Here is a 22,280-nt window from a genome sequence, read left to right as displayed (position 1 = left end):
ATTCATCAATTGTATATACCAAACTATCATACAGACAATCCGTCGTTACAGCATAATCTTCGACTTATCCAGTGTATCCAGTTTTAAATGTAAACATGAACAAAGCGCGAGTGAATGTTTGGCAGAAAAACAAACTGACAAATTATAGCAATAACACAATGATAAGCCCGTGGGAATGAAACATATGTCTTCTTTTCAATATAAGAATTAAATAAATAAATGTACCACTTTACCACTTTACCCTTACTAGGAATTACACACTCCTTCAGTAAGATTTATTTCGAAATATCAATATGTTAAGATAAGATGTACTTTAATATTGTGATTTTATATTCACTTAGCAAATTCTATTAATCGAAATAAGTTTCTCTGGACTGTTAAATGAATTAATACTGCCAAGATTATATCGTACATAAACCAAAGTCAAAATAGATGTATACTGTTCCCAACGTTTCTGCTAAATGTATTTGTGTGTTAAATAAAACTATGCTAATAACTATTTTTTTCATTGATGGTTCTGTTTTGTTATGGAAGAGTATATTGTATATACAGAAGATGTGATTATGTAATCATAGCGACTCGTTTTATGTCGACGTTTGACCTTTGCCACAACATGCCGCGATAATTGGCATTTTCAGTACAGAAGTGGACAAATTCACACAATTATTGCGACATGTTGTGTTATAACTCGCGAATCGACATTAAAGAAGTTTTGCATTAATATATGATCACATCATCTGTATGTACGGTATACTCTTTCATAGTTTTCATAGGGGCAACATAAAAAAGACACAATTCTGACCCTAAATACAAATACACAAGCAACCATAACTTTAGAACGATATATAGAATGTATCCTTTTAAAGCTGAAATACTATATATACCAATTTATATACGTTTAATTCAATAGAAATGAATGATATAAACAGTTACAAAGAGCAGGGACCGTAACTACCACATTAAAGTAAGTGGTTTTTTTTCCTTCTAAACGATAAACTCGACAGGCCCGGCGCAGCCCGACGCCAAATCATCATTTAGAAAATCAAAAATAAATGCTCGTTTTCTTATTACTCAGTGCGAAATGCCGCGCAAATGACTTTCTATTAACCGGTGGACATGAATTTTAACAACTATTGACTTAATTGAAATTTGGAGGTGTTTCTTGTTACTCAATATAAATTTTGAGGGTTGTTATCTACTTAATGATTCTATTTTGTTTCCGAGCTCTAATAAAACGATTTATTGTGAATCTGTTGGACGATTCTAATGGCGGAAGCATGTGCCTGAACGGTTAAAATGTTTACAACTTCTGAACAGGCGATACCATTGTGTGGGAACGGACACCGGATATAGCTCAAAAAGTGATAAGTAAACAGACAATAATGCAGTTGTTTTTCTTTACCAGAGGTAAGATATTGCTATGTTAACGCTTATCTACCGTATCCACAAATGAAACAAGTGATTGAATTAATAGCTGAATGCTAAATTTGGCCTATGGTATTAGCAGACCTCGAAAAATGTGTCTTCTAATCTGAGATGATCACCTCAAAACTCACAGAATTTCGACAAGTGTTGTTATTTTTAAGAAATATATCGAATAAATAAAAAATCTGAATCGACGGATTTCACAAGCATAAGCTCAACTATTTTTATTGTAAGAAATTGCAATGCAACTTTTAAACTGTAAAAGATATGCCCTTAGAAATGTTCACAGTACTGTACTGGGGATAGCCGTATTATGTACTGGGGATAGTTTAAAAGTTGAGAAATGTGTCTTGGTGATAACATGTAAAATGGGACAAAAATTGATAGTAACACTGTTAATATACAATATACATGTATGTCTACTTCGAACTTTCAAATAATCTGCAAAAAGTGAGAGTACAATTTGATAAGAAATTATTGAGAAAACTTTAGTTAACAATGAGTTTGATCCATGCTTTCCTAAATGAACGTATTTATGCAAGATGTTTAAATATCAGGGTTGGTCACAATACACTTTCTCACTGAGGTGAACGAGACCATTATTCTGTTCTATGTAATAGCAACATCGATCCAAGCTTAGAAAAAAAAGCTTCACGTGTTCCAAATTTGATCATAATATCTCATTTCCTAGTGATGACTTTCTGTGTGCAAAAACGTACCTACTTCCTTTACAAAGCAATAATATATATATATGAATAGAAAAGACCACATGAATTCTACGGCCATATGTTTTGTGTTCCTCGATAAATCAGATTACCGGCTTATTTCATATATTTAGCTATTTGCGACTCGAACGTTGCCGCTTGTGAAAAACACATCATGGTTAACTAATCTGTATGAATGAAACAGTTTTAAGTGCATACAGATACAAAAACAGCAACATTTTTTTGCTCTCACCCCTCGATATGGATAACATCAAACAATTTTCCTCGAGCTCGCGTATATAGGTAAATGGCCGTAATCATTATCACAGTATCGTTATTCTAAATACAGATTCTCAGTCCACTTGATAGCTATCCCCTGTGCAGTTATTTGTTTGCTTTATCTATCCCCAGTACACCGCCAGGGCATCAAAAGGTATGAATATCTCCGTAACAAAAAAACTTATCGTATTGATATCTTACACATTACTAGATAATGTAATTACAATGAAATCGCTCGATTCAGTTTTTATTCTTATGTCCAATTTGTTGATTTATGTTTGAAATCGTACCACAAAAATTAACATTTGTGAGCGATCATGCAACTTTCGGCGAGGATTGGGCTATTAAACAAAAGAGAAGACACATTTCCATCAAGTCGTATATTGCACAGGATCAAGTTATTCAAAACTCTTCAATTTTTATAAATATATCACCATAAAATACAAAAAATGATAGAAAACTATCCATGTGTCAAAATCAAACGCTTATCGATTTATCACTTTTTGAGCTATATCCGGGTTCCCTTCCCCCACAATGAATACCAAACGATAGTGTTTTTTTGGCGGGTTGTTATCTATTTTATGATATTATTTTGTTTTCGAGCTCTTCTAAATTGTTAAAATGTGAAACTGTTGGACGATTCTAAACGCAGAGGCATGTGACCGAACACTTAAAGTGTTTACAACTTTCTGAACAGACGATACCAAACGACGGTAATGGAAACAAAGCAGACTAGGCTAAAATATTTATTTGCACTTAAATATATAATAAAAACGAATATCACATCAAACTTTAAATACAGCAAATCTAAAAACGGTGATAAAACAGAAAAATACATTTTTTTTTAAAAATAATCTCATAATCCACTCGGACATTGTATATTACACATACTGTTAAAATTGAAGTTGATTGTTTTGTTAAAATCTCACATTATTATAAGTTTAAATTATGATGTAAAATGATAAAAACAATGGTCAAATACATACCAATTATCTGTTTGTGTATAATTTGTGTCTTGAAATTTAAATACACACCAAAAAGCAATAAAATATAATTAAACTAAAATTACAAATCGATGAAGTAATATACTACTAACAAATAAACCACGAACATATAAAAATCACCACTTATCTTTTGAGCCATTTGAAGCACCTCGGCCATTTTCCATCGTAAACAATCCGGATGTATGACGGTACATCAGAAGAAGTAGTCCGTATAATCTTCATAAAAATAATAATTGTAGTATTGTAACGTGTATTTTGTTTTACTTAGTTTAAATCGATTGCCAATGAAGTGATTTTTGCATAAATAGTTAAGATTTCCAAGAGTAAAGTCATAAACTTTAACTGCTAAATTGAAATTACTACGCGATCTTATTGCCAATGCCAATGAAGTGATTTTTGCATAAATAGTTAAGATTTCCAAGAGTAAAGTCATAAATTTTAACTGCTAAATTGAAATTACTACGCGATCTTATTGCAGCGTAGTTAAATGTAAATATTTCTGACATCGCAAACCGTCCATATACATTAAAGGTTGCTTTCGATGGAAATTGGCAGAGGTGTTCCACCTGCTTTTGAGCCCGACTAATCTAAATAATTGTAACTGTGTTTAATTTCACGATTTTACCTTTCAAGCACAAACATGTCACCTGACAGCCCGGAATTATTTCTGCTGTAAACGAGTTCCGTCACAGTTTTATAAGGCACACCAACAAACTGTGCCAGAATTCTTAATAGCACATTCCAAGGTAAGTCTGAGATCAAATAAATTAACATATCATATACAAACATAAAGAACAAGTAAATAATTTAAATTATTTCGCCAAACGGGTAAATACATTATTATCACACGTTCAAAATAATAATCTCCATACCAGTAATACAAAGCAGATATTATGTAACATTCAACCTGTCCAAGTTTCACACGTCAGAGGGAATGTCTGGCACGGCCTGGACGTCCTTGCCGGTCCTGAGCGCCAGGGAGACGCTCACGTACTCGGTGCTGTAGGCGCCAAACACCGGCCACAGAGGCTTGCTCGTGTCGATATTCTTAAAGCGGTAGAAAAGGCGGCGGTTCTTGGCGTCCACGATAAACCACTGCTTCGTTTTCGTGTCAATGAGGAACCCGACGGTCGTCCGCAGAGTGGTGCCGGGCGGCGCGTTCTCCGTCAACGGGAGATGGTACAGGCGCACACCGTTGTGGAACGTCATCAGACAGACTGTACGGCACAGCGGGCAACGACGGGCGCACACCGTCCACGCGTAAGGCGAGCCGTCGACCGTGTAGTTCCTATCGATCTCAGACTTCCGGGCGATAGCCACCTCAAATATGAGGTCGTTCCTGAGTTGCCGCTTTATAAAAAAGTAAACCACCACCTCGAAATAAAACCGCCCCGCCTGGCCGAATGCGCGCGTCCCCAGGGCGCCTCGGTAGTTCTTAAGAGCCGTGCCGATGTTGGCCGTGCGTCCACGCACGTTCTTCAGTGTTCGGCTGTCTGCGGTCACCATGTTCTGCGGATGACATGTGGCTGGGTCGAACGCAAAGTCAGGGCCTGTGAACATTGAAGAATGTGTACTTTATATCACAGGACCGATTTTCGATGATAAACCGTATCTAGGCGTCAAATATACATGATATCCTCAATCTTAGCGCTATGCATACATATACTTTCCAGATGATATCCCAAATGTAAGTAATATACATTCATATGATACATCTAATCTTAGTGATATACATAATGATGATATCTCCTTTCTAAGTGATAAGTTTCAGTAGTGATTTCAAGCATATGATATCCCATATCTAAGTGATATGCATTTATATGCTATCTTCAATCTAAGTGATATACATATATATGATATCCCATATCTAAGTGATAAAGATGGTATCCTCTATATAAGTGATCTACTTACATAATTATGATATCTCCAATATAAGTGATATACATACATATGATATCCCCAATATAAGTGATATACATACATATTATATCTCCAATATAAGAATATCCCCAATATACGTGAAATACATACAAGTGATATCCCCAATATAAGTGATATACATACATATGCTTACCCCCAATATAAGGGATATACACACATATGATATCCCATATCAAAGTGATATTCATACATATGATATCCCCAGTTTAAATGATATACATACAATTGATATCCCCAATATGTGATATACATGCATTTAATATCCCATATCTAAGTGATTTGCATTAATTTGCTATCTTAAATCTAAGTGGTACAAATACTGATGATATCCCCAATGTAAGTGATATACGTACAAATGATATCTCCGAATACCCGGTATGAGCGGTTCCTGTTCTTGGCCGGTCTGACTCCGTCATCATCGTCGTCGTCGAACTTCAAACCTGAAAACATTCAATACATGATAAACGTTTCTTCAGTAAGATGATCAAAGGGAACACCAAACAGTAATTCTTTTATCGAAAGCGGAAGTTATTGTATTACTTTAAAATGCAGTAATGTAATTATGACGTAAATGACAGCTAATCTACGTTAACAAGATTATTGTCCTCTATGGTAATACAAATAGGAACTAAAACGCCGAACTTAAAAATGCAATTATAAAATAAGTTTACAAGTTCAGTAACCACGCAATTCTTACATGAGCAAAGTTTGTCTACAAGACTGGTGTTAAAAAACTACAAGTGCCGTGATAAATACATATGTGAACAAAATGGGCTACGAGTGCAGTGATAAACACATATTTGAACAAAATGGGCTACGAGTGCAGTGATAAACACATATGTGAACACAATGGGCTACAAGTGCAGTGATAAACACATATGTGAACAAAATGGGCTACGAGTGCAGTGATAAACACATATGTGAACAAAATGGGCTACGAGTGCAGTGATAAATACATATGTGAACACAATGGGCTACAAGTGCCGTGATAAATACATGTGTGAACAGAATGGGAAACAATTGCAGTGATAAACACATATGTGAACAAAATGGGCAGCACGTGCGGTGATAAATACATATGTGAACAAAATGGGCTACACGTGCGGTGATAAATACATATGTGAACAAAATGGGCTACAATTGCAGTGATAAACACATACGTGAACAAAAAGGTCTACAAGTACAGTGATAAACACATATGCGAACAAAAAGGTCTACAAGTACAGTGATAATCACATATGCGAACAAAATGGGCTCCAAGTGCGGTGATAAACACATATGCGAACAAAATGGGCTACAAGTGCAGTGATAAACACATATGCGAACAAAAAGGTCTACAAGTACAGTGATAAACACGTATACGAACAAAATGGGCTACAAGTGCGGTGATAAATACATATGTGAACAAAATGGGATACAAATGCAGTGATTTGTTAAACGGGCTACAAGTTCGGTGATAAACACATATGTGAGTAAAATGAGCTACAATGGTTGTAATAAATACATATGTGAGTAAATTGGGCTACAAGTGCGGTGATGAATCAAAAGTAATATTAGCTAGTCTTTAATTGTAGTGATAAATACATATGTTAGCAAAATGGGCTTTAGGTGCAGTGATAAATACATATGTGAGAAAAGTTTGTCTACAAGCGCGGTGTTAAAAAAGCATTAAATGTACAGCTAGGTCGCGGTGATGAAAAATGTCAACAGCAATGCTCATCTATAAATGCCTCTATCTACAGGTCTGAAAATGAAGTTAGTGTACAGATACCAGAAAGATTAAGGTCAGTGTCAACAGCGTCTGCTTCCATGCCAGGCTTTCGCGGTAACTTCTTGCCTTTGGCATAGCCTTTTGGACAGTGTAGAAGGAAATAATGGTTTAAAAGGAAAACAGTCATTAAGTTGGGTGAATGGCAAAATTCTCCTCTCCCCCATTTTGTCATTTCCGAGTAAATTGTTTAATGAATAAAGATGGATTGTTGTTAGCAATTTTCACCTTAAGACAACAGAAACTCGCTATGTCGAACTCCGTTATCTCGGTCTTCTAGTTATAACGAACTTTTTCGATTTCTATTAGTTTTTAGTTATACCCTTTGTCTATTTATGTTATATCCATTGTTCATTATCTCGAAGTATTTCCCTGGCGCCCCCCCCCCCCCCCGTCCCCCACCCCTTTTTCATTCTAAATGGCCAGTAGCATTTAACGTCACATATAAACGCACTTGAATAGTCAAACCTATTATGTTAAACACTTGGGTTGTCTTCTACTGTCCCCCGTTACAATATACAATGTCTACACTTATTGTATCATTGATAAGTTTTTGCAGAATGTCGAGATGGTTAGAAGAAAGACACAACGAACGAAGATAAAATGAATATGAATAGATGTCATAGACATCAGAGCTGTTGAATGTTACGAATGTTCTCCGAGTGATAGTACATGGCTTCATTATGAGAAAAAGATGGTTGAAGGTTGAACATAAGCTTTCCGACATCATTTTTACAATAACAGCGCTGGGTACAGGAGTTGTACCAACGCATAGTCAGGCCAGATTTGGTGGGGTCGTCCCATGTATGATGTATTGGTTAGATGTGAACAACAATATGATGGAATAAAAGGCAATTGGTAACATATTCGGACTTCTGATGGGTGTCCTAAACTTTAAATTTCACGGGCAAATATTCTATCTTTTCTTCGATAATGTTAATTTTGTAACATACATAAAAAGGCAACTTCTCAAAATATGGTCTGACTTCGTTGTTGTACGACTTTTTGTTTGTACGACTAATCGGTAATCCTTATATCCCTACCTGAGTCGATTTTGGCCTTGACCTTGGACAAAGGGCCGCTCTCCTTGTCCGCTGGCTCGTAGTCTCCTGTGGGACAAAAAGGGCGGACTAATACACATGTTTGCTTTACATAATGTGAGGAGTGTAGGACAAAGTGTCCCCGGAAAAAATCCCCCTGACAAAATCTCCCTAAACAAAAACACCCGATCAAAATCCTCCCGAACAATACCCCGAGACAAATTTATTATTATGTTTCTTTTATTACTAATTCATTTATTGTAGTTCGATTGTGAATACAGCTGGAACCTCTCCGGCAGTGATTGTGTACAATACATTCTAATGGAATTAATAATGCTTAAAGCTGCATTCTCACAGATATATCATTTTTTACAACTTTTTATTTTTTTTTTGTCTTGGAAAGAGCATTTTTTTTGGCGTAAATATCTGCAGATGATATAAGATTGCTGACAAAAATCAGATCTTAGATTTTCATATTTCCGTTCCAAAAATAATGTTTTATGGCTGAAACAGTTAATAACGGTGTAAGAAAAATGCATTAAACATCAATTTTTGTCAGGAGTTTTAAATAACTGGTTTCCATGGATTTTCAAAAAACTTGGCTCGTTCCAAGCCAAAAAAAAAAAGAAAAACAGTTGTCAAAACGTTCAATCTCTGAGAGTGCAGCTTTAAGTTATATTTTATCTCAGATTTATTAAGTGTGCACAATTTGTCCGAGTACAATTGCTACGAGTTATCTTTCTTTGTACGTACTGAGGACATCCGTCTCTAGGTCCGTCTGCCGTCTGACCTTGAACGTGACCCCTGGGTCGATCACCGGAAGTCCCATGATGAAGACGCTTGCACGATGATCGCCAAGTTTTACTCCCTGAAATAATCAACAACATACACGATATGAATTTTGAGCCATCTACAAAAAGTACAACAGTTTCCGTGTGAGTTCCAACCTATTTACATGTTGACCAAGATGAACAATTTTACAAAAGCAGAGAAAATAAAACAAAACTTCATCTTGGCTTCCCATCTTTGACTAGACCGTCAACATGTTAAAGATACTTTTAATTATTTCAAAGCCCAGCCACCTGATTGGTCTATGACCTGCTGCAACATTAAAACTACAAAGACATGCTCAGAAGTAAACACAAACCTATAATGTTTTATACTTAAAGTAGCTTACCTGAAATATGACTTTGTAGGCTCCCTCTGAATCAGTGAGGTCGATGACGTGGGCGCGGGCTTTCTTACCCATAGGGTTGGTGACATCGACCTTAATGTCCACTCCAGGTTCCGCCAGGGGGCGCCTCTCGTAGTCATGCAGCGTAATCATCATGGCGGTCTCCTCACGCCCCAACCCGATATCGTACGTCTGGATCTGAAGTATGGGGTTTGACTAGTGATGCATACGCTATGGAGTCAGTACAGGTTTGTATTAAAATCGTTTGCATTCATTCACTGTGTAATTACGTGTTCTTTACTTCCTGTAGGTAAATAAATATGCCAGAGAACAGATTAAACATATAAGCGATAGTTTGTCACCTTATTGACTGGGTGATTTGTGGCCACGTATCTCTTAAAGTGGAACGCGACTATGAGCAATTTTTCGAGTTAATGTCTGAAAATTGGTATACGAATAGAAGAGCATATGCCCAGTTAGGGACTGTTTTTCCTTATTCAATATTCGGAACAGCTTTGAAACAACGAGTCTTCAAAATATGCCACTGACGTCAATTTTGAGACGTCTGTCCTAATTTTGTGTTCCAGCTAAACCGATATTTTCATCAATTCTTCGTTAACCGCTATGAAATTTCAACCTCAAGTGCGTCTTGTGAAAACGTTTACGCACATATATTTTTCTTTCTCTTGTTTTACGTTTTTTATCTTAAATTTGTCTATAACGTCATTTTTCGCGGGAAAAACGGCGTCGTGTTTTGTTGAAAAAAGTGGGCCATTTTTTAATTTTTGAAAAAACTGCTCGTTTATTTTTTTAAATACTCTCCAGGGGAATGTAACAAAAACAAAGTTCTTGAACAATTTGTTATGATTTTATAAGAAAAAAGAGAGGAAACAACAAAGCGTTCGACTCTAACCTTGGTGTTGGGTATGAATGCCGTAGTGGACCAGACCTCACCCATCTTGTTGGAAAATTTCTGAAAGGCGTCAATCATCTTGTGTCCGTGGAACTTGATGTCCGCCTTGTTGTGAGGCCGCTGGTCCACCTCCAGCTCCTTAAGTTCACCAAGCCGCGAGAATAACGCGTCTTTCATCTGCAGAAACTCTGTAGCGTCACTGTAAGGTGATTAACATAACTAACACATATATGTTTAGCTCTTTGTAGGAAACATGAATTAAGTGTTTGTCCTATTGATTTTGGTCGAGAACAAATACAGAGAGCGAGAGAATAAAAGTTTGTCATTTTGCTTAAAAACAGAGGGGGTGATAATGAAACAATTTGTTTTCGCTATACTTAAGACTAAGAATGATAATCCTGGCTTCAAAAGACAACGCTGTTAGGCATTTGATTTATTTTTTTTGGCGAAAAATGCGAGTGGTCATTAAAATAAATGAAACATTTTGTTTACATTTTCTGAAAATTTGTTCCGGTAAATCCGTTAATTTGGCGTGGCCTTACTCTCCCTCTGTACCAGTTAATAATAAATAAAGAATAAAGTACTAACAAATTCGGTACGCACCTGTAACCGAGGACGTTACTGGAAAACCGCGCGGAGTGATCGAGAGCATTTTTCTCGCCGATGAGTTTGTCCAGCTGGGACTCCATGCCCTTCTTCTTTGCCTTTGAGGTGGCAGCCAGCTTCTCCTTCAGCTCGTTTTTACGCTTCTCCAGCTGCTTCTGGCACGCCAAGAACGCCTGGTCTATCTCCTCGTCCGTCGACGACTCCTGTGGGACGAATATAAGATGGTACGAAACGACATGGTACGAAACAGACACTGTATATAAATATACATGGTATGAAACAAAAATGAAACAAAAACGGATCATAAAATGAGGGCCAGTAATGGTACGCCAGGAACACTAATCTGCGCGTCCGCCCTACAAATAAGGTACGAATTAATCAGGCTTGGTCGATTCCCTCGTCCGTCGATGACTCCTGGGGGACGAAAAGGTGAAATTTACGATACGGACAAGGTACGATAAACGTATAAGGCACTTATTCCATAACCCATCTTCATTCCAAAGACATATCTGAATACCTTAAAGCACAAAATCCGTGTTTATTTATTGTCTATATGGCCACCTCCGCTTATAAATATCCCCGGAGCTGAATAATTATTCCAAAAGTCAAACTCTTTCCCTCACGCTCTACCCCGACCCCTGACTAAGTTATCTTGATGTACAGGTTTAGTATTTCCTACTCTATTTTCAGTATCGCCTCCTCAACCATAATCCTTTCCAACCATCCATACTTCCGGCCCCTCACCCTCTACCCCGACCCCTTCCCACAATACCTTGATATAAAGGTTCTGTATTTCCGTCTCTATAATTTGAATCGCCCCAGTCCTTCACCCTTTACCCCGACCCCTCCAAAAGTTTCCTTTGTTTACAGTTTCAGTTTTTCATCCTTCATATTCAGTATAACCTCCACCACCCTGATCCTCCCCAATGGCCCGTACGCCACCCTCTACCCCGACCCCTGACTTAGTTACCTTGATATAGAGGTTCTGTATTTCTTCCTCTATACTCTGTATCGCCTCCTCCGCCTGGCCCCGCTTGTGCTTCACGTCTATCAACAGGCTCTCTGCAACATACCACAGCGATAGGAATGGGATTTGTTAACGTTAAAGGCGACACAGCGTGTGGCTGAGTGATAATATGGTTCTGAGTTGAACAGAAACAATCTGCATTTCTAGTTGACAGTTGTTGTTCATAGTACAGTAGAAATTCGCTATGTCAAACTCTGTTATCTAGATGTTCCGGTTATGTCGATTTATTTCTCAAACATTTTGGGTTTCGTTCGACGTGTTTTGTATTTCGGATATATCGAATGTTGGTTATCTCGAATATTTCCCGAGATCCCAACGAATTCGAGGTAGCGATTTTTGACTTAATAAAAATGTAAAAAACAACGGATGTTTCAATAAAAACAAAATACAGAAATACGTTGCCACCACTTAAGCCATCCGACAATTGTTCGTTTTAAATTAGACTTTGTCAATGACGCTACGGTATGCGAAACATTAAGTAAAGACCACGAAGGAACAGGAAATAACAAGCTGTAAATTCCACTCACCGACGACTCGTTTGTTCTCGAGGTAGACGTCGTTGATGTTCCGGATGTCGTGGCCGTCCGCCTTGTTGTGCTCCGTGACCGCGCATAGTGAGCAGATCGGCTGGTCACAACCCTTACTAAAGGGAAAGCGAAATACGAATATTTATCAACATGCATATCACTGATCCTATGATTAAACAACCATTCAGAAAATTGTGTTTTTGTGTCTGTGAAAACAACATCAACACCGTTTTAAAGGGTTATAAACATTATTTTTCACATGTTTTTCTGAGATTCAATAATACCTCATCCACGACCTGAGTCATTGGAAGTTTAAACAAAATTCACAGAGTTCTGTATCATTTTAATTCCGTGTGAGTGTTGTCGTGTCCGGTTCTAGTCTAGTAATGGACATTAACTCAAGAATAACGTCAGGGAATCCTTAAACAAAATTACAAAATGAACAACTTTCTACTGTCCGAATATCACCAATAAATTTTTTTATGGAAAAAGGTCAAGAAAATCCAAGAAAGGAATTCCTTCAACAGAAAAGCAACAACAAACAAACATATACCCTTTTACCTGTAACAGTAGAAGCTGAAGTGCTGATCCTCGTGGTCGGGAACAGTGCAGGTCCGCTTGTGGTGAAACTCGTCCAAGTTCAGCCTGTAGTAGGGGATAACAATATTTTGTCAAATGGGATTGCAGTTCTACATTTGGCCTGGCCAAGCTGAAATTAATATGTTCCAACACTTACCTTTGTACAAGTAGTTTACAAAAGCGTTAATGTGAATAACAAAAGAAATTTCAGCTGTAAGGGTACTCTGTTAAATACATCAGACATTTTCATTTTGTGTGTAATATGCAGAAGCTGCGTGTATCGTAAGAAGCTGAAATAAGAGTTATTTTGTTATTAATATGTTTAATTATGATAAAATGACAGATACTAAATCTTTTTGCCGAAAAGCTCTAGTAACATATTTTAAAAATTGAAGATTAAAGGCGTGAGTTAAACTAAGTTTCTGTCAGTAATTATTTGGTATTTGTTTGTAGCAATGAATAAAACAAAATGTCGCCAACATGAAATGAAATCTATGATAGAGTTACTTATATTATTATTGGACACAAGGTTAGAATGATATTTATTTAATATAACACTACAATCTACCTCTTGAGGGAGTCCACGTTTAGGACATTATGACCCTTGGTGACCTTGGTCCTCTTGTGCGCCTCCGTGCATGCTCCACAAAGGAACTCGTCACATTCCTTGCATCTGTGGGTGGCGCGGTTCCGGGGGTCGCAGCTGTCACATCCGATCTCGGAGCTACGATTCCGTACCTGGAGGAAAACAGGAAAATGTTGACATCATGTCGTAATATAAAGTAAATTTTGAAAACACAACTTGTAGAAAGCCACTTATATCTTATTTATGAAGATCACATGGTTCCGGGGGTCTCAACTGCCACATCCGATATTGGAAACACGTTTCCGCACCTTCACGAACAAATAAACAGCAAAATCATTGTTGCATTTTAAAAACTTTAAATCGCCTTGTATCCGTGCGTCGTACGATACCGGACATTTAAAGAAGGTGGATTTATTTTATCGAATCGAATTTTAATGCCATCATATATGAATTCATTAAACATGCTATATTTTACAACGATTGTGAAAAACGTTATGACAATTTTCACTGAGTGACCAACGTTGGCACGATGTTTCGCGAGAGTGTGTTTTTGTGTTGTGGGGGAAACCGGAGAACGCCAACATGCCTGGCTTTATGACCACTAACAAATTCACATGCGCCCAAGCCGGGAATCAAAGCTGGGTCGCTTTGGTGAGAACCGAGCTCGCTAGCCGGACAACCAATGAACATCATTTCGGTAACGGTACCTCATCCAAACATATATGAAAATTGAAAGAGACCATCAGATGCCTTAGTTTAAACTTATTCTTTATTTTGCAAATTACTTACAATCATAAAACCACACAACATTGAATGCATCAGTCTCGACGTTTCGCGGGGTGTTTTCTCATGCGCCCAGACCGAGAATCGAACCCGGGACGACTCTGTAAAAGGCCAATGTGCTGGCTTGAGTACCTGGATGAACACACACTTGGTGACCAAACACCAAACACACATATATCTAGACCGGGAACTCAGGACACCTTGGTCAGAAGCGATCCAGCGCGCAAATTGAAAGAGCAGATTCCTGTGGATGTCATTCGGAACTCCTCGGCCATTTTCCACCGACACAACCTCAGATATATGCCAGTACATCAGTAGAAGTAGTTCGAAATTTTAAATTATAGTATTTATAAAAATAGTAGTGTTTTAACGTGTAATTTGTTTATCTAAGTTTAAAATGATTGACAGTGAAGTGTATTATTACGCTCATACATTATTTAGATTCCCAAGAGTATAGCCATTAAGTTTAACTTTTAAATTGAAGTAACAACACGATCTGCTTTAAGCTTAGGTACATGTTAAGACTTCTGATATTGTAATACGTCCATATACGTCCAAGGTTGTTTTTGATGGAAAAAGAATGATGTGTTCCGAAAGCTGTGTATGTAAGACCAAAATGCAATTATCGGAAAACTTGCCTTCTTTTCTCAGATCTTCAAACCACTTATCTTTACGTGTTTTCTTTATTTCTCATTTTTTGGGCCTCATTTGTTTTTACTTACTCCAGATTACTTAGTTATGACCCCTTCTATAAAAAATAAACATATGTTACTACTAAGAAAAATGGAGCGTAATTACGTAATGTACGCATTTAAGCATCTGTAAGATGCTATTGTTTTTTTTAACTTTCTTCACATAATGCTCAAGTACCTATGTAATGACTTAAAAGAAATAAAATTCACACCGTTTTTTAAACTTTAATTCAACCAATCAACCAGTCAACCAACAACAGGAGAACCCGGGAAATGTTCCATGAGCAGAAACCCACAGAAAATCGACTGTCCTCCGTAGTAAGCGCCGGCAACACCGTGATCAGTGTCTATGTGGCGTACGGTCACCTCCTCGCCTTGCGCCAGCGACACTACCACCGTATTGGAGGAGCTGTCATGACTTTTGGCGCCACCATGAATCCACATAGTGGAGAGCGGGGTCTGCTCCTTGTATATCACGGCGTGGAACGAGTGATTGTAGTTGCTCATGACGGTGGCGGAAAACACGTACAGGCCCGCGAGTGGCGCCGTGAACACACCGGAAGCGCCATGGTAGCCGCCCGTGGAGCCGGTACTATCGATGTTGGTCATCACCTTATCGAAGATAATCGCCTGGCCTTTACCAAGATGGTCGACATTGTGGCTCACCTCCGCGAAGAACGCGACTTCCGTACCTTCGGCGAGCTGTCGCCGGTGGGCACCTAGAGATGCACAATACGACTTAAAGACATGTTTGTTTATAGATATACATTCATCATCTCGGTCTTTCTCTGTGCGGTAATATAGAAATAAACCAATCAATAATATATAAGCGTTTAAATAGCGTAACCTGTATACCTCTTACAGGACCACTTTCTTCACTTAGTTGATGTATGACATCCGCCCATATCTTCTCCTGAACTTTTATCTTCGTTTCGAGCTGCAGTCTCGCCTTCCTCTCGGCCTCGATTTCAAGCTCCAAATTCCGGTTCCGGTCTTCCAAAATGCGGTCACGTGACTCTAGACGCTGCAGACGTTCCTCGATAGTGACGTCAGCATTCACTTTAAGGCGTACAATTGCGGAGCACAATACAACGAAAAGATACAATGCTGCCATTATGGACTCTTATTAGTAAGTCTTGTGCGACCGGAGGTGGTCTGAGTGATAACAACTTGTCGCCGAGATAAGACTTTCCATAGTCGTAAATATATGGCCGATGGCACTTTCTCGTCGTCATCATGAGCATGAGATAATTAATTTAATTGCTTCTGTAACGACAACGACGGAGATGACGAGCAAGACGACGAATGTTGCTAGTGCTGCTGTAGCTGCTATGGCTGATGATTATGATAATGATATATGGTAAATAAATGTATGACGATGTCTAATGATCCCCTTATAATACAGCGTTCTTGTTTGTCATGTTTCTCATTCTTAGCTAATTAAACACAATTACATCTTTTGGTTAGGAAACAACAAAACGTTAAACCCTTACTAAGAAATCTTATAAAGACAGAGTAATGAGAAATTGATAAGGAATCCAAACTCACCTTGAAGAATTTCACAAGATGCTGCCGCGCATGGTCGACCGGAAGTTGCTGAAGGTCGTTGTTGGGGACCTCATTCACCTCGCTGCACTGAGGGCATTGCGCCATCTCGGCGCGGACACGTGACTGCAGGCACGCGCGGCACGTGCTGTGGAGGCATTGGAGCACGTGTGGGTTCCGGTCACGTGTATCGTAGAAGTTTTTACACACCGGGCACTTGAGGTTTTGCTCCTAATGGAGAACAAAACACATACAAATATCTCGTATATTTATGAATAAATAAGCATTATATTCGTTAATGTATTGGTAAGAATATATCAAACGATTTTCAATGCCATTAACCTAAATACCTGTTATCCAGTTGACGTTTACAAAAAACCCTTTACGTTCCTTATATTATAAAATAAAGCCCCCACAGCCTCTTATACCATACATCATAACGTTGTAAGAGATATAAACCTGTAGAGCATCGTCGGCGTCGAACGGTTTTCCGCGCTCCATGACGTCACTTCCGGTCACGAGGTTCTGGATTGACGGGAGTGGTTTCCGGCTCTCGTGAAATTCGTGACGTAACACGTTAGAGCGCGTGAGACGGACACGATTGGAACGTTCAGTCCAGCTACGCTATAAAAAAGACAACACATGTTAACACATTATTCAAACATTTGACCAACTGTTCATAACTTTGTTAACGTTAACTACGTGATTAACGACATCGTTGTAAACTTTTAAACGTGAACTATACTAATGGCCAAAAGTCTTGTCCGGTATGGGTTTCATTTGTGCCTTGCAAATCCTCAATGCCAATCTTCAACACATTACTGTACTGGCAGTTCTGGCTCAAATTCCAAAATTCTTCTTTCATTGAATGCATATTAATGTCCTCTTTTCATCGATACCATGAGTTTATGAGTGTGCGAAAGAGATATTGTAGTTTTTGTAGACCGGACAAGACTTTTGGATATTGTAGTTTTTGTAGACCGGACAAGACTTTTGGATATTGTAGTTTTTGTAGACCGGACAAGACTTTTGGATATTGTAGTTTTTGTAGACCGGACAAGACTTTTGACCATTAGTATATTTGATGTTTTGATCATATAAGTACAGCTGAAACAGTTGTCTCAAATCGTATTAGAAGTACAACTTCAAGATCAGTAACGAATCGAAAGTTAACAACGACGACATTAACCCAGCTTTTTATGTTGTTTTTTTATTTTAACAAATATGACGTCAACTTCAATAACGTTGTTAACTTCAAATGTTCTCAACAATCGACCCATTTTCTTTAAAAATAGTCATTAAAAGCCTGGTCATCTTCGTTTTATAGAACTTTTCTCACTAAAAAAAATACACTAAAACATCAATGTTTCAGACAGAATCGTCCACAACACATTAAGATTACCGTTTGATTCCAATCTTGTCACATTTAAAGTGGCACTATATTACAGATTAATGCATTTTTCTTCTTATAAATTTAGTGCATTATTATGTATTATTTTGTTTTACTCATTTGAGTTGAATAATCAAAACAAAAAAGCAAAGGATTTGTCTTCAGATAAAAAAAAATATTACCAGCCTTTTTGAATGGGATTTTGGAATTAATAGGTACGTGGCTACAAATTCCCCAGTTAAAAACGCGCAAAAATATCGCTATTATTTTTTTAGCTATTTTTAACAAAGAATACGTTCTGTTTTTTATCATTTATGTCACATGAGTAAATCATAAAACAATGCATTAATTTGATATAAAAAAAGGGTTTAAATGATGGGGCGTGCGTGACGTTTTATTTTGGGAGAAAAATACATTTGGTACGTTTAGTTTTTCAGTTGTTTATTCCTGATTTTTAGACGTCCTCATTGATGCTTTATATCACATACAAAATATTGGGGTTGGTTTGGGGCTCCTGGACAGGGACAGTGACCGGAGGGGATCAGAACAAATACAGTTGTTTTCTTTCCTTACCCTAAGGGCTACGTCACCGTTGAGCGCCCTGACGGCGAACGAGTCCTTTATGGGGCCGGTTTCTGAGGTGAAGCTCCACTGACGTTTCAGCGTCTGCCTACCAGTTACTTCCGGGAGTGACTGCGGGTTCCGGATTGCCTTAATGAAAGATAGGAATAACATGGCATACAGTTTTGGTTTAGCTGAATGTATGTTTGTAAAAAAGTGCGTATAAAGGTAGAATTCATACTATAACAAAATACCCGTTTTATTTACCGTCATGTTAAGGAAACACATTCGGTGTTTGTTTTTCTTAGCTATTACAATAATGGAAACGTATTTTGAATACATTCAACTGAAATATCTGATACCCCCCCCCCCAAAAAAAAAAAAATAAAATAAAAAAATAAATAAAAATATTCATTTGTTAAAAAAGTACAACAGCATACTCTCAAATTTGTTTTTGGTTAATGTGACCATTATGTTGCCATTCATCTTCGGTTTTGCATCACAAATCAGTAGTATCGTCATAACTTTATTTTTCACAGATTACATATATCCTTACAAGCTTGAGAAATCGGCGACTGTTCCCTACTTACCCTTTCCGGTCGTAGCCTTGTTTCTATTTCCTCCTGTAGGAGATACTTCCGGTAGAAGCCGGCGCTTTCCTCGGATTTGAATGCCCACTCGTCGGCGCCCGGAAGTACCCGTAAGCGGTCAACTGCGTGCGCAAGTGTCGGCTGTTTCCCGTCACGCTTTTCTCTAAGGAGACTGATCTGGCCAGTAAGGTGGTTGTAGGTATAAAACTCGCCTGTGATAGACAGAAATATAGCATCAATCAAAGTTCAGTGAAGAATCCGTAATATAGACTTATTATGATACGTCACTGTCAACCCAGGGTGTGACGGGGTCAATTGCGTGCCAGTGCTTTGTATTGGCTCACGTTTAAGAACAATAGCAGTTCTAACCAGTGTTTCGTCCTGTCTGTGCATTATGCCCTATTCCATTACAATATCAATACTATATATAATTTTTAACGACACCCATAGATAGCCCAAGGAAGGTATTTGCTTTGCTTACACTCTAAAAATTTACCAATAGACACTTATCCATTGGAAATTGTGAATATGTTTCCATATATACGCGGCCTTCAAGCATCGTCTAATAACCATTATCAAGAGCGCTGGCGAAACACCAACGGGTGGGGCAGAGGGAGAATGCCCCATCGGTGAAGGCATGCCTTATTCTAGCTATTGTTTTGCCATGCTCCGCCTAAATCCTGCATTTAATAATTATACCGAAAACAAAAACATTGAAACGAATTTCAGCGAATCATTTGAGTCTCCTGTAATATTGGTCGAAAGAAGCCACACCAAAGAAGTCGAACCCCCTTGACTCGAACTCCCAGGGACCGGCGAAAATACCTCGAGCTTCGGAGGGTTTAGTCCAGCGTGAATGGTTACCTTTAGTATAAAGAAATCGATCCTTTAACTCCAGTATCAGCCAAGAACGAGGAAATCGAGGCATGCGAATTCGAGCCAACGAGATTCGACTGTATGGTACAGACATTTATCATAATTATATAAATTATAAATTTGTTATTGTAAAGCTGTACCGGTTCTCCAGGTACGTAACAGCTCAAGTTCCGGCTTAGTAAACTGAAATTCCGGACCGGAAGTGGAACTGACTGTCTCACTTTTACCGTCCGCTGCCTTCACCGGGCTGCCCGGTTGTCTATGGGTTGGCCGCACGGTGGCGATCAGGTCAAACTTTCCCTCCTTAAGCTCCCGAAACAGGAGCGGCGCGTCTTCCGCCGGAAGATCTGCCACGTGCACGAGGTCGTGCCGCTTCTCTGTTAGAAGGCTGCAGTCAAACCCAACTTATATATTGTTCATGTTACGACATGCATGGAAAAAAGCCGATCGGAATTAAAGTTTTGCTTAAAGATGCAAATGCCTGAATTAATAGGAAAAAAACAACATAACAATGGCACTGTACGATATGTAAGATCCATAATACAATATTTTTCATCTGAAATCTACTGAATAATAGAAAAAACAAAGTTCGCAAAACCTTGGTTCTACCATATGTGAAACACGCATGTATCATAGTAGTATAATGTATCTGTAGGTGAACTAGGTGTAGGGTTAGTATATGGTATTACCTGTATACGCCGCCCCTCTGGTTAACCGGAATCGGCGGATGACCCGCTTGGTTGTATACGAGATTTAGCGTCCGAACGCCGCTTTCATCCGGAAACGCTATATGAATGGTATGGTCAGTGACAATCGTCTGCCTTCCGAGGTCGCCGGAAATGCTCACAAAACTACGGCCGAATATTGCCCCACCCTTCTTATGTCTCCGCCGTTTTTCGATGTCAATGTCTGTGACGTTAAAAAATGAACAATCTTAACTGACTATTTGTACCGTTCTAAAAGTTGTAAACGTTGAAACAACAACAACAACAACAACAACAAAAGCAGCACCACCACCGCCACCAACAACAACAAAATGTTATTGTAGCTGTTTATGTGTTAGTTCTCAATCATAAACATGAGCGTCGCAGGTCGAACTTAATCGCACCTCTGTTTTTTTTAGTTGAGCAAGGGGCAAAATTAAACAAACATCAAATCCAGAGTTATGTGCCTTGATATACATGTGCGTTTCGTCTCTGGCAACACTTGTAAAATATCTGAAACATTTTTTATTATTGTCAAAGGTTCAAGATTTTGCCCCAGGCGAGCCAAAATTTCTCACGGTGTCGAACTCCCGTCACTGACCACTTCCTCTTTAAAAGTTTATGTATAATTGAAAAACAACAACAACAACAGCAACAGCAGCAGCAACAACAACAACAACAACAACAACAACAGTTAAAGAGGAGTTTTGCTCATTATTTTACACAATGTTCTTAATAAAATTAATATGGCCAATGGAAAGAGCTCTTATTTACTATAATTATACATACGTACTAATCTTAAGTTTCGATTTCTTCCGTGTCCCCACGTGAACAGTCGGTAGAGGTACGAAAGACTGGGCGTCCACCCCGGCTGATGTCATAAAGCAAGCGAGCGGTTTCCATGGATACGTTATATAACGATGACGTCACTTGTCAAAGTGTTCTGATGACCATAATGTTGTAAAAGGATTATGGTAGTTTCCACTTGTCAATGAAAATAATAACAAAGCAAAACGATATCGATGTTAAATTAACAAGATATATGACAAATAAGCTTACGTCGCAAAACTTATCCTTGACTTAAATCCGTAACAGAATGGAAATACACAAATAAATGTAGTTGTAAATAAAAACTGAAACATATGGATTACTCATGTACTGAAAACTCTCGTAACTAAGATATAACAATCATGATATATTATAAAGGGTCTATGATTTTACTTTTTACCAATAAACGATTCATAAATTGAAATATTCGAGCATTGTCTTTAAAACAAAACAATGTTCTAATTGAATAAGTGGAAAATCACTGTTCCACTCAATGAGTCTACGCTACGGGATAAGATTACAATAATTCAATATGTACCCAAATACAGTTTTAAAACGGCATTCAATAATTTCTAACTATTTTTTTAAATCCACTAAGGGCTTGAATCCCTCCATTGTGATGCTTGAATTGCAAGAAAGCGTAACTCTCATGTTGAAAGTATGTATATATCAGTTTCCGAGGAGAGGAGAGGGTTAGGGTTATTATACCATGCCCTCTGCCAACACTTTAAACCGTAT

The 22,280-nt window shown here is 38.2% G+C and overlaps 2 protein-coding genes across 3 annotated transcripts; both read right to left on the bottom strand.

Moving 5' to 3' along the window:
- Positions 1 to 3,140: 3,140 nt before the first annotated feature.
- LOC128220080 (uncharacterized) lies at positions 3,141 to 21,908 on the bottom strand. 2 transcript variants are annotated; one of them, XM_052928336.1, is made up of 20 exons: positions 21,774 to 21,900; positions 21,508 to 21,657; positions 20,700 to 20,919; positions 20,151 to 20,398; positions 19,135 to 19,346; positions 18,557 to 18,694; positions 17,053 to 17,217; positions 16,597 to 16,824; positions 13,556 to 13,725; positions 12,970 to 13,053; positions 12,409 to 12,524; positions 11,825 to 11,916; positions 10,852 to 11,057; positions 10,249 to 10,447; positions 9,339 to 9,533; positions 8,915 to 9,029; positions 8,165 to 8,230; positions 7,125 to 7,202; positions 5,707 to 5,793; positions 3,141 to 4,962 (listed from the first exon to the last, which is right to left on the bottom strand). In XM_052928336.1, exons 2-20 carry the CDS (start codon positions 21,593 to 21,595, stop codon positions 4,331 to 4,333), a joined length of 3,339 nt encoding a protein of 1,112 aa, XP_052784296.1. In that variant the 5' UTR covers positions 21,596 to 21,657; positions 21,774 to 21,900; the 3' UTR covers positions 3,141 to 4,330. The 2 variants fall into 2 exon arrangements, with proteins under 2 accessions (XP_052784296.1, XP_052784297.1); XM_052928337.1 differs by lacking the exon at positions 7,125 to 7,202 and having other exon boundaries at positions 21,508 to 21,908.
- Positions 15,260 to 16,566, bottom strand: LOC128220082 (complement C1q-like protein 4). The gene is made up of 2 exons (XM_052928338.1): positions 15,904 to 16,566; positions 15,260 to 15,767 (listed from the first exon to the last, which is right to left on the bottom strand). The coding sequence occupies exons 1-2, from the start codon at positions 16,160 to 16,162 to the stop codon at positions 15,295 to 15,297; spliced, it is 732 nt and encodes a 243-aa protein (XP_052784298.1). The 5' UTR covers positions 16,163 to 16,566; the 3' UTR covers positions 15,260 to 15,294.
- Positions 21,909 to 22,280: the final 372 nt, after the last annotated feature.

Source organism: Mya arenaria, chromosome 15, assembly GCF_026914265.1.
Source record: "Mya arenaria isolate MELC-2E11 chromosome 15, ASM2691426v1".
In the NCBI taxonomy this organism is placed as follows: domain Eukaryota; kingdom Metazoa; phylum Mollusca; class Bivalvia; order Myida; family Myidae; genus Mya; species Mya arenaria.
Note: the sequence above shows the minus strand (reverse complement) of the source record. Positions and strands in the feature narration are given on the sequence as shown.

Bases quoted from the DNA above. Each gene is read 5' to 3' on its own strand.
- LOC128220082 (XM_052928338.1), bottom strand. From the start codon at position 16,162: ATGGCAGCATTGTATCTTTTCGTTGTATTGTGCTCCGCAATTGTACGC. The intron at 15,768-15,903 runs GTATACAGGTTA...GTGCATCTCTAG, and splicing joins AGAAAGTGGTCCTGTAAGAG to GTGCCCACCGGCGACAGCTC.
- LOC128220080 (XM_052928336.1), bottom strand. From the start codon at position 21,595: ATGACATCAGCCGGGGTGGACGCCCAGTCTTTCGTACCTCTACCGACT. The intron at 20,920-21,507 runs GTACGTATGTAT...TTAACGTCACAG, and splicing joins GAAATCGAAACTTAAGATTA to ACATTGACATCGAAAAACGG. The intron at 20,399-20,699 runs GTAATACCATAT...GTTTGACTGCAG, and splicing joins CAGAGGGGCGGCGTATACAG to CCTTCTAACAGAGAAGCGGC.